At 34.2% G+C, this 12,887-nt stretch overlaps 1 protein-coding gene across 3 annotated transcripts in view; it reads right to left on the bottom strand.

The window, feature by feature from the left end:
• Positions 1 to 11,204, bottom strand: part of senp7b (SUMO specific peptidase 7b) — a 72,651-nt gene extending 61,447 nt beyond the window's left edge. For 2 of the 3 annotated variants that reach the window (XR_012397284.1, XM_005161775.6), the window contains exons 1-7: positions 11,030 to 11,186; positions 8,735 to 8,854; positions 7,373 to 7,473; positions 6,216 to 6,377; positions 6,028 to 6,119; positions 2,906 to 3,033; positions 326 to 605 (exon numbers count right to left, since the gene is read on the bottom strand). Coding sequence is in view for 2 of the 3 variants with exons in the window: in XM_005161775.6 (XP_005161832.1) it covers positions 326 to 605; positions 2,906 to 3,033; positions 6,028 to 6,119; positions 6,216 to 6,377; positions 7,373 to 7,473; positions 8,735 to 8,854; positions 11,030 to 11,071 (925 nt within the window). In the remaining variant the exon portion in view is untranslated. Of the gene's footprint in view, positions 1 to 325; positions 606 to 2,905; positions 3,034 to 6,027; positions 6,120 to 6,215; positions 6,378 to 7,372; positions 7,474 to 8,734; positions 8,855 to 11,029 lie in introns of all 3 variants that reach the window. The other variant, NM_001122946.1, reaches the window with a different exon arrangement.
• Positions 11,205 to 12,887: the final 1,683 nt, after the last annotated feature.

The following is a 12,887-nucleotide window of genomic DNA, read 5'->3' as shown; positions in this document are numbered from 1 at the left end:
CCCTGTGGTTATGAGTTTTGCGAAGGCACTCACATTTATTTGGATGGAGTCATCCTGACCTCCTGACCCTTTCCAAGAACAAGGTCTGGTGCCTCTGCCAACAAGTGCATTAAAAAATATATCTGCCATTAAAGACAAAGGCAGAATGTTTACTTTTTTCAAGAATTTATGGCCCAAGTTGGCATACACAGCCTGCAAAAAGCTGTTAAACGCACTACCAGCACACTGGAGGGTAAGAAAGTTTAAATAAGGCAGGTTTGCCCTCAAAACGATGTTTGTGGAAAAGAATAATGTGAAATAAAAGAAAAAGGAAGGTCACACATACTCGGCTCTGTGGAGCTGGGCTTGGTTCTCTTGTAGGTCTTGCAGAAACTCTGAGGCTTCCTTCTCAATTTGCTGCTGTAAAAAGACGCAAACGGATCTTTGCTCTTATTCTCTGCAGTCTCTGAGGTCAGGGGGTCTTTTCTAACAGGCACAGACGAGGCAGCCCTTTCCTCAGAGGTCCTCAGATGCCTGGCTGGAGCTTCCTGAACATGGAGGCCTGAGTGGTTGAACGGTTTGGAAACAGCTTTTTCTGTTCCGTTCTTGTGTTTGCTTGTTGCTTTCTGGAGTCATAAAGTGACAAAAACAACATGTTAGATGCCTAGGGATGCAACGATTAACTGATTTCACTATGAACCGTGCTTGAATTTATCACGATTATTTAAACGTAAAGGCTTCTCATCAATACATTTCTGCATGAAACAAAACTGCTGCAACTAAACTAATACGCACGCACACTTGGTTAACTATGACTGAAGCTATTAAATAAGGACTGTTCATATATTGTTTTTTACACGCGTTTTTTTTTACTTTTGCACTTCCCAGGCACACCTAGTTGAAAGAATGTCACAAGTGCACTGCGAGTCACATGACAAGAACTGACCAACCAGGTTCATACTTTGTCGCAATTAACGGAGTTGCAGGGTTTTTTTTTTACTTCCTGTTGTGGTGGATGTGTGTTTAACATGCAATAAATGTGGATAAGACCAAGGAAGCACTTTTTGAAGGCAAGTTTCAGTATAAAACAATTAGTCGTATCACCAGGCTCTCCAAAGTTTCATGCAATTTCGGGTGTTTCATTTTTAACTTTCGACTTCTATTATAAGTTGATACCGCATGGCGAACAGAAAGAAAATCCCCCGCATTTCGTAACTCGGTGTTCCTTTAAGGTAATAAAATCACTGCTTAGGCTACACGGTAGAATTTTAATAAGAGTATAATCTTAGTCATATTAAAATCGGAGTATTGGTGTCTTATGTGAACGTACTTAAAAAGTCTGGTGAAGTCGCGAGCTGTTAAAGACAGGGCATTACTTTAGCGTGTTTCCTCATTAAACGCAACGAGCGTATGCTTCGCGTTGTTGTGTCAGAATCCTTGTGAAATACAGTAATACTTTAGGACGCTTAGTTTAAGCAAATTTTATGAACGTGATCATGCTTGTTGAATTTGAGGGGAGTCGCTCCAGTATGGAAGGCCGTTGGGGCCAAAACGTCTGCAGCGCGTTGTGTGTGTGTGTCTGTGTCTGTGTCAGGCCCGTTGAGGGGTGTCAGGGGTGGAGTGAGCAACGTATCTGAGGAGGGGCGTGTGCGCGCGAGACGTACCTGAAGGACGGTGGGGGTGAGTTGCGCGCGGCATAGGCTACCTGAAGAGCTAGGAGGGATGCGGGGGAGAGGGGTGTGCAATGTATTTAACGACTGGTTTGCGAGAAATTATCATTAAATTGATTTAATAAATATGGCTTTCAAGCCAGGATCTTGATGGTTTATTGTGGCTATGTTGTTTACATGAAGAAATCTGTGTTACAAGTTAAACAAAAATTCTATTAAACAATTATATTTTGAATTTTGAATTGAATTTAAATAGTTTTTTGTCTTGCGTTTACATTAATTTCACATTTGAATAGGCAAAATATCAAGTTTCAGTATTTTAAATGCGATTAATCACGATTAATTTTTTTAAAAGGTGCGATTAATTAGTTATTTTTTTTAATCGATTGACAGCACTAATATATATATATATATATAAATATATATATATATATATATATATATATACATACATGCATGCATGACATCACTTTGTTGCAATGACATCATTGGTTAAATGCCGGTGAAGTAGAACACAAAAGCAGTTTGAAGCGGAAAGTTTGACTATGTTTGCAGTCTGGAGGTATTATAAAGTTGATAATAACAACATTGCCATAGCAAACTGTAAGATATGCAGACTTGGGATTGCCTGACAGGTATTTTAGGTTTAGGTGCTATTTGTTTTTATAATAGATTTTTTTTATATATTTACTGTTGCACTAAAGTACAAAAGCAAAGAATTGATGTTATTTATTACTTGATTGTTCAAGCTACCTCACAGAAGTGCTCTGATTGTTAACAGAGTTGTTGAATGTTAAAATAAGGTGAATTAAATCAAAAATAGGAAGCATCCTGGATCAGGACATCCCTAGTTGCAAAATCCATTTCACCTATTTTATGATTCTTTATATTCTATTTTAATCATTTTATGTCTTTCTAGGGTGTTGTAAGGCAGTGCTTCCCAAAGTGGGGGTCGGGAACAAGGGATTAAGGCATAATTATATTTTATTTTGGTCAAGTTATTATTTTTTGTTCCTAAAACTTGGAAAGTGACAAGACTTTTGTCAGGTAGTGTATAAGAAAAACAAAGTACATTTTTCTTTGTGATATTTGGCACCAGTTTATCGAGAAATGACGAGTTTATTCTCTTTGACTTATTGTTGGGAAATGGTGCTTTATTTCAAAATATATATTGCGAAATTCCAGTTGTGTGAATAAATGTAATTGACAACCTTTGATGGAAACATAGGTAATAAATGACATGAGCATCATCTCACCTCAAAAACAGAGGCTGCAGATGTCACTTTGTAGTCTTCTGAAGACGTCGCCCTTTGCGTCTCTTTGACCTGAGAGTGGCCTTGTGTTCCTTCTGTTTCTTCTTCCTCCAATTCCTCAGAATCCAGGCCTAAAAAGACAGAACGACTTGGTTAAACAATGAAATTGGGAAGGCTCTGGGATTTTACAAGCAGTGCATACTGTTTTTTTTCCCCCTCTTTAGGCAGTCCCAAGTACATATAAAACGGGCTTATTGACCAAACATCATTTCTCGACTTTGGTGGAGGTCACATCAGCCACGAAACGAAAGGGCGAACTCGGCGAAATCCCAAGAGACGGGGGAAGTAGACAGAGAGAAAGACCGTTTTAACAGATCCATAAAGTTAAGCATTTGTTTATTTATCAGCGATCCGAAGCCAGGAAAAGTGTGATGGCGTCCAATACTATGTAGAGCAGGAGTGAAGGAGGGTCAGGCAGCTGCGAGATGTTAAACATGACGCCCGAAGCTCCGTGGAACGAAGGAGGAAAGACACAAAAGCGGATCATTAAAGGTACTTCGAGATGCAGAGACCAAGTAAAAGCCAAAAAACCAAGGCATTTTTCCTCATTAGCTTCTTGATAATCTACATCAGATATCTCAGCCAAAGTTTACAGTTTACTTTAACTGCTTATTTAGTTTAACGATCCAACTCATTAAAGGGAAAACTGGGAATTACGCAGGAGTAGTCATGCTATGGTGTATTTTCATGTTTTGGCAAGACTTAGTATAAAGTCAATTTTGTTTTCAATTTATGGCTAATTTTTATTGCGCATTTGTGTGTTTTCTGATATAATGTAAGGGGTTTGTGCATATCACACAACCAGAATTCTAAAAGGGTTGCCATGTAATAATAAGTGTTAAATATAATGCAGTAATATATGATACATTTTTATACACAGAGAACAGCATATCTAATAATACATACTTAAATTGTGTATACTTTGAGATGTATGAAGTGTGTACATTTATATAAATGTATATTTAGTATCATTACCTATTAATATTTAATTGCAAATGTATTATTAACAAGAAATAAAAGTTTACATTAAAAATAGAACACCAAAAAAACAAATACTATTATTTGTATGTTTTATTGTTTATTATAATTATTAATAATAATAACAATAATTATAATAATATTATTATAATAGATGTATTAATATACACTCACTGGCCACTTTATTAGGTACACCTTACTAGTACCAGGTTGGACCCCCTTTTGGTTTCAGAACTGCCTTAATCATTTGTGACAGATTTAACGAGGCGCTGGAAATATTCCTCAGAGATTTTGCTCCATATTGGCATGACAGCATCACGCAGTTGCTGCAGATTTGTTGGCTGCACATGCATGATCTGAATCTCCCGTTCCACCATTTCCCAAAGGTGCTGTATTGGAATGAGATCTGGTTACTGTGGAGGCCGTTTGAGTCGAGTGAACTCATGGTTATGTTCAAGAAACAAGTCTAAGATTATCTACACTTTTTGCTTTTTGACATGGCGTGTTATCCTGCTGTAAGTAGCCATCAGAAGATGGGTACACTGTGGTCATAAAGAAATGGACATGGTCAGCAACAGTACTCAGGTAGGCTGTGGCATTGACACAATGCTCTATTGGTACTAATGGGCCCAAAGTGTGCCAAGAAAATAGCATGTGTGTGTGTGCGTGTGTGTGTGTGTGTGTGTGTGTGTGTTTGTGTGTGTGTGTGCGTGTGTGTGTGTGTAAATTTGGTTTATTTTGGCTAGAATAAAAGCAGTTATTAGTTTTTAAACACCATTTTAACGACAAAATTATTAGCCCCTTTGCGCTAACTTTTTTTTTGATAGTCTACAGAACAACAGAACAAACCATTGTTCTACAATAACTTGCCTAATTACCCTAACCTGCCTAGTTAACCTAATTAACCTAGTTAAGCCTTTAAACTTTACTTTAAGCACTATAGAAGTGTCTTCAAAAATATCTAGTAAAATATTATCTACTGTCATCATGGCAAAGGTAAAATAAATCAGTTATTAGAAATGAGTTATTAAAATTATTGTGTTTTTAAAAAAAAATTCTTCTCTCCGTTAAACAGAAATTGGGTAAAAAAATAAACAGGGGGCTAATAATTATGACTTCAACTGTGTATATATATATATATATATATATATATATATATATATATATATATATATGTGTGTGTGTGTGTGTGTGTGTGTGTGTGTGTGTGTGTGTGTGTGTGTGTGTGTGTGTGTGTGTGTGTGTGTGTGTTATGGTTGCATGGCTTATTGGTACTATGGTAGTATCATAATACTATGCCTCCAAAATACTGGTGGTGCCACTGTAGTTTGTAAACAGTAGTATCGTCATTAACGATCTATCTACAATTCATAACATTGCATGTGGAAAAGTCACTAAAATGCTCACACATTTGTGCAACAATAAACCATTTTATTTAAATAGTCTGTGGAGCCCTTTAAGGTTTCAAAACTGTGTAGAATTCACACCATTAGCCTATTGCACATTATCTGACGTTTCAGTTCAAATGCACATCTGAATAAGTTCATTTTTGTTCCTGTCAATATGATTTAGTAGTTAGAAAAACCAAAATGATCTCTGAAAAAAAACTCACAAAGTAAAATTTTAAATTACTTTGTAATTATTATTATCTGATGATAATAATAAATAAATAAACAATAGATGAAAAGCAGGAAACATTGAAACCATTTTTGACCATTTCATATAGCCAAATTTTGTTGGAAAAATGCTCTTTTTGTAACAAATTTGTATCTTTATTTGAATGTTTTTTTTAATTGGACAGATGTCTACAAAATAAACAAAAAGAACTAACGTTATTTAGGTAAAGTGATGTGCAAATCCTTTTTTCAATAATAAGGGAATCAAGAATTCAAATCAAGTAGGTATATCATAACAAAAATATAGTATTTCTAAAAATGTTCTTCATTTCATAGATTTGAGTTATGAATTACACTAATCGCAATACTACTTGATATCATGATACTTCAGCTGTTATAGTATTGTAACGGGAATTAATGCTATCGCGACAACCTTAGTGTGTGTGTTCAAACAGAATAACAGTGACATACCTCTGTGAATCTTGAAAGCAGAGCATTCTGAAGCCTTAGTATGGTTCTCATCATGGCTGAGAAGTCTATCAGATGCTCTTTTAGGTCTCCATCTGAAACACACACAGACACATATATTACAAACCCTACAACAAAAACCTCCTCCTAAAAACCACCAACGATATCTCATTATTCACACTGACTCTCACCTGTTATTTGCAGTGAAGTCTGGTGCTGTGGTGGGAGTTTGACACTGAGGCCTAAAGCCAGATGTATCTGACACCTTATGGGGCGTCCCGTTCACTCGAGCAGGGCTGATTTTTATTGGCTGTTGGTTCATTTTAAAGCTGAAACGTCCACGTGTGGCTCCTCTGGAATTTGGAGAATGCAAGTTAGATGACCGACTTTCACCGCTAAGACTAAACAACCTATTATGTCTGCAATGGAAAACATATAAAATTATATACTTAGTGTCCAACGATTAATTACACTTAATCGCATCCAAGATAAAGGTTTTAACTACATTTAAATATAAATATACTTTTTTGTGCCTATATTTGTATATTTATGTATATGTGTATAAATGCACACACAATGTATATGAAATACAAACAATATATATATTTATATATATATATATATATATATATATATATATATATTTCTTATAATATAGTCATGCATATAGTATACACAAAAATATACATAGTATGCACAAATAAATTTTGTAAATAGTAACTTTTATTTTGATTGTGATTAATCGTTAGACAATATAACATGCAGGTTTGTTTTGAGATTTAGAGCATTTTAGCTTCTCATAAAGGTTTTTTTCAATGAAAAGAAAACCTCCTTTAATTGCACTTTATCAATTTCTGTATCAAAAGCCAGATTTTCAGGATCATTGTTACAGATTTCCAGGTAACCTGATCCTTCAGAAATACTTCTAAAATGCTGATTTAATTTAAAAACATATGATAGTTTCCATGAATATATTAAGCAGCCAAATATGTTTTAACAATTGATGAAAATACACTCTATTACTAATAAACAGAGCTTTTAAAACAATGAAGCACCATATGTTAGACTTTCATATAATGCTAAAAATTCAGCTTTGGATGACAGAAATGAATTACACTTTAAAATATATTCTAATCAAAGACTAGTTTATAACTAACAAAATTTCAAATAATTGATTATACTGTATTTCTAATCAAATATAAGTCTCAAGAAAGATTCATTAAGTCTTTTGACCGGTCGCGTACCAATGAAGCTTTGTCTAAAATGTCCAACACTACTTTTGAAATGATCAAGCAGCTCCATCTAGTGTTAATTTCTAAACTTTCAAACCATTTGAATCAATTCTCACCTTAATGAATCTGACCTCTGACTGTCCTTTGAAAGCATATTTTCATTAGAACTGGTTTTATGAGGTGTTCTTCCATTAAATGTGACAGAACCCCACTGACTCTATAGGGGGAAAAAACAAGAAAGAAGGGTATTTAGGCATTAAAACGAAAGTGTAAAAGAGAAAGTGTAATGCAGCTTTAATTTAGTTTTAATAATAAAATCTGTATGTCTCTGTGTGTTTGTCCATGTAAAAAAAAACTATAATTATTACACATTTTATAAAGATTTATTTTTCTTTTTTTTCTTTTTTTTTTGCCACATTAGCAACTTATGATTTATAAAGATTGACAGAAAACACCTACTATAATGTCATAGCTTATATATCAGAAAAGAAAAATCAAAAGACAATTGTTGACATTAAGGGCCCTATCATACACCTGGAGCAATAAGGTGCAAAGCATGTTTGATGCGATTTGTTGCTATTTTTTAGACCAGCGCAACGGACATTTACTAGGAAAGAATAGGATCATATCTGTTCCACTGAATATCAAATGGACATTTTTTCACTCATATTCCTACAGTGTATTTCCATAAAATTATCTGAAACTATACAGTATACGCTTTCATTTAATATGCTGTCATGTACACAAAGTCAAAAGAATTTTTTTTTTATTTAAAAGAAGATAATTCCGCTCCCCAAGGCTACATTTATTAAATAATTTATTTAATTACAAATACAGTAAAAACTGTACAATTTGTACCTAGAAAATCAAATAAATGAATAAATAACCTGACAAAAAATAATAATACAATATACATAAAACTATTTTTTAAAAAGTACATTATTACAAAACGTTAATCCTTTCAGCTCTATTTCTGTCATATGATCCTTTGGTAATCAGTATATGATGAATTACTAATCAATTATGATAAATTATTATCGGTGCAAAATCATTACTAATGATTCTAACAATTATCAATGTTGAAATTTTTTTTCCTGCTTCAATGCTTTGTGGAAACTGTGACACTATTTGCTTATTAGCAAATTGATATTATTTTGCTTATCCTTGATGAAAAAAAGTTCAAAATAGCAGCATTTATTTGCATTTATTTTTTTTATTACATTTCCCTTTTATATATATTTTTTTTATATATTGTAAAATTCTGTTTCTGTGAGCAAAACTAGCTTTTTTTAAAACAGTAACATCACAAACCTTTTTACGATAGTACTTTTGCACATTTTGTTTTGATGCGGACAAAAAAACGTGATGCACTGACTAAAAAAAGCAAAAGAAACAGCTTTACACAAAACCACAGTGGTTCAGTTCACTTTTAAAGCAGATAACCTGTTGTCTACGGTGTGATTTGTGGCATTTCTTACCTTTTGTGAATTATCGTCCTGCAATCGAGAAAGCGGAGACTGCATATCAAGACTGCAGGAATCTGACGGCTGCTTCTTTTTGGGGATTCGAAAGGACACCGCCATCTGCAAAAAAAGTAACTGCAATAAGGTTAGTCCAAGCATAATCAGGGTTCTAGAGTGTGACTTAATTTCTCAATGGTGCAACAAAATAATCTAAGGTTGCTACCAGCCAATCGAGGGCAAATAGATTTTGTTAAAACTTCTCCACAACTGTGGTTCAACAGAATAGGCACACATTAGATCATGTTCTGGCTAAAACCAGTCAGAGATGGTGAAGGGCGTTATGCTCAATGCGATGTGGTTGTAATTTCAGGTGCACCAGTGCAACATGTTAGAGCCCTTATAATAAATTTGTTTTTAAAACAAGATATAAAAAAAATCGACTTCATTTAGAATTTTGTGTGCGTGCACATGTTTAAAAAGGTTTTTAGCAATATTAATATAAGTTTATTAAGGGCATTTAATAGAAGGGTAACAAACTTTTAAAAGAAATTATTAAGATCAAATAAAGAGAACTAATGAACATAATAAGAAAATCTGTTAAATGTATGATTCATACAAGAACAAATATCTGCCAGTGGTTTCAGAAAAACAAAGATTTTCGTTATTGTGTCATAAAATCATAAATTATCTTGTTTTTTTTTTCATTTGCATCTTAATTAGTTTTTTTTTATGTTTAGACATAGATATTGACAAAAGCCAAAAAAAAGCCATCGCAAAGCAGTCGATTTAACATTTATTACTAAAGCCTAATGTATTTAAGGGTTTTATTTAATTTTATAGATTCTTTCTTTTCTTTTAGAAGGAAACATAAAAAAACATTTTAATAGTTAAATTGTATATTTATATGTGTTTCCCCAACCTTTTCAGGTGCTAAACTATAATTGTTTGAGCTCTGAGCTCAAATTTTACTTAATATTATTAAATGTTAAGGCAATGTCTTTAAAGTTTATCTTCTCTTCACTGGCTGCCAGTGCATTTCAGGATCTATTTTAAGTTACTTTTATTTATTTTTAAGTGTCTGAATGGTACTGCACCCCTTTACCTCACTGAGTTTCTCTGTCCTTACACACCTTCCCGTTCACTCAGGTCAGACGACCAGCTCCTCCTGGGTGTGCCCAGGACCAGTCAAAAGCTCAGAAGGCTTTTGCTGTGGCTGCACCAAAATTGTGGAATGAGTTGCCTTTGTATATTAGCCAAGCCTCTTACATTACTGTTTTTAAATGGCTTCTTAAAATCCACTTGTTCAATTTGGCTTTTAGCACAGAGTGAAGTGTTTTTTGTGGGGTTTTTGTTTTACTCTCTGTTGTCAGCACTATGGTCGACTGTGTTGTTTTGAAGTGCTTATTTTACCACGTTCATTCAGTTACAACTTGTGACACGATCCCTATAATGTTTCATGCTCTAATTTGAATATTCAGTTGGAAATTTCATGTAAATATGACTTCAAAACATCATTACCACCCTTTATTTAAGTGAGAACAATGGTGTACTTTAATAGTCATCGGCTACTAACATGACTAACCTATATAGAATTTGCAAATAATACTTTTCTAAAATTATGTGTGTATATGTGTATAAGTACAAATGTATGAATAAAAAAACTATGTTATCTCAATGATCACATGAATAAATTAAATCAGCATCAACAAATCAGTGTGCTAAATTTGACAATATTTTAAAAATATATTATTAATACACAATATTACAATGATAGCGTGTATACAAAAGCTATTTACGCAATAAAAGTATTATTTATTATTAGATTTTTTTATATTTTTTTATTATTTTTCAATATGTGTGTTACTTTTGTTTATTTAAACAATTTGGACTACATACACAAATAGACAGACAGACAGACAGATAGATATGAGTACTATTTTCTAATATATCTGCCTTCCACACTTATTTTTTCAAGCTGAGGGATTGACATTTTGATTCTAAAATGTAATAATCTGAAATCTGTAAAATTCATTAACGTTATAACAAAATTCTACTAACTACACTGAACCAAAACGTCCAAAATATCTCATTGACGTCTGCCTGATTTCAAATAAAACTACAAGCAAAAACAAAATATATAAAGCACCGTTTACGAGCTACACGTTAATAAATAGAGGGGGGGGGGGGGATATCATGAACATGATTAATATAAAGCCTTGTGTTTATCTTTGGTTGTTGCACTCGATGAACGTGAACATTACACATCTGAGCTGATTTAGGTCTTGTAAACGTCACATACGCCATACTTACAGCACACGCCTGTCTGAAGCTCTCTCTGTAAGTATCAGGCATGAGTTTCTAAACGGTGAAGGCACTGATGAATCATTTCTTTTAGCAGAAATGTAAATAAGCGCACTAAGAAGTCGGCATCCTTCCTTCTGTTTATATTATGTGCGACGCTCTTCCCGATTCTTCTTCCTCTGCTGCTGCTGTTGTTATTGCTTGGCGGTTGAGATGAGAGATTTTGCAGCGCCATCTTGCGCACTGTAGGCTTTTAGCAAAAGATTGCATCCTTTGCGTTGCATTACTGCCATCTTCTGGTATTTTGCTTCGCATTACTGCCTTCTTCTGCTATTTTGTTTACACGCACTGCAGGCCTACTGGGAAGTCTTGGGCAAGAAAAAAAATACTGTAGTATTCTCCATACTACACCTCAGACTCATTGCATAAAGATTTGCAAACTTTTTGTACCACATTTCTAAAATGCTAAGTTTAAGCATTAAGCCATGCAAATTGTGTATTAACATATCCCTTAGTAAAAGGGCGTAATAATATAGATATGCATAAAATAGTTATGAGATTTATGAGGGAAATAAAATTGAATTTGAAGAAAGCACCCTCTAAAAATTTAATTGAAATCCACAGACATGTATTTATTAAGTGCAATAGAGTGTGATTATATTAATTTTATGAAAAGCCAAAAACCTCTAAATCTTAAACTGACAGGTGCATGACAGGTTTCTTAATGAAACCTTTAAAATAAACTGGCTAACAACTCATTCATTCATTCATTCATTTTCTTGTCGGCTTAGTCCCTTTATTATTCTGGGGTCGCCACAGCGGAATGAACTACCAACTTATCCAGCTAGTTTTTACGCAGCAGATACCCTTCCAGCCGCAACCCATCTCTCGGAAACATCCACACACACATTCACACAGACACTCATACACTACGGACAATTTAGCCTACCCAATTCACCTGTACTGCATGTCTTTGGACTGTGGGGGAAACCGGAGCACCCAGAGGAAACCCACGCGAAGGCAGGGAGAACATGCAACTCCACACAGAAACGCCAACTGAACGAATAGCTTCGAACCAGCCCCCCCAGCGACCTTCTTGCTGTGAGGCGACAGCACTACCTACTGCGCCACTGCCTCACCCTGGCTAACAACTGTCTTTTTTTTATTTATTAATGTATGGAATTTTATTGCTAAATCCTTCCGAATTTATTTTTGACCAGTCCCCTTTCTAATAATGCATGACTTTAAGTTATGTACTTTTCATCATGGCTGCACCACAACCTCAGTGTGGTCAGGCCAGCTACTAGTTCAAAAAGAATGGTCATTCTGGTCATGCAACAGTTTAGTCGACACTGTAGTAATGTCTATTATCTGTACTATTTACTATCAGAGGTAAAACTGGCCGGTGATATCTAATGATTTTATTTTAATAATATTTTAAAATCAGGGCCAGATGATGTTTTGTGTCAGGTAGGGTTCTTATTTTATAATTCCACATCGGATGGCCATAAAAAGATTTAGTTGAAACTGTGGTAAAGTTTGCCATCAATCTGAAATAAAACTGGCCTGGAATATCTAATAGTTTTATTTTATTTATTTGTTCATTTAATTTTTAATCAGGGTCAAATTGTAATTATAATATCACATCAGATGTCTATGAAAAAGGTTTAGTTGCCACCGTGGCAATGTCTACAATCAATCTAAGTGTAGCTGGCTTTTGAAATCAATTGTATTATTATACCTTTTTAATACAGTGACAGAGCAGTATCGTTTATGGCATTTTATTGACTTTTATTTTGTAATTGCGCTAGAATGACCATAGATATATACACTAGATATCGCATAGGTACCCTCAGCATGCGTTAAT

This window comes from Danio rerio, chromosome 22 (assembly GCF_049306965.1).
Source record: "Danio rerio strain Tuebingen ecotype United States chromosome 22, GRCz12tu, whole genome shotgun sequence".
NCBI lineage: Eukaryota > Metazoa > Chordata > Actinopteri > Cypriniformes > Danionidae > Danio > Danio rerio.
The sequence above is the reverse complement of the archived record's forward strand: the minus strand, read 5'-3'. Positions and strand labels throughout refer to the sequence as shown.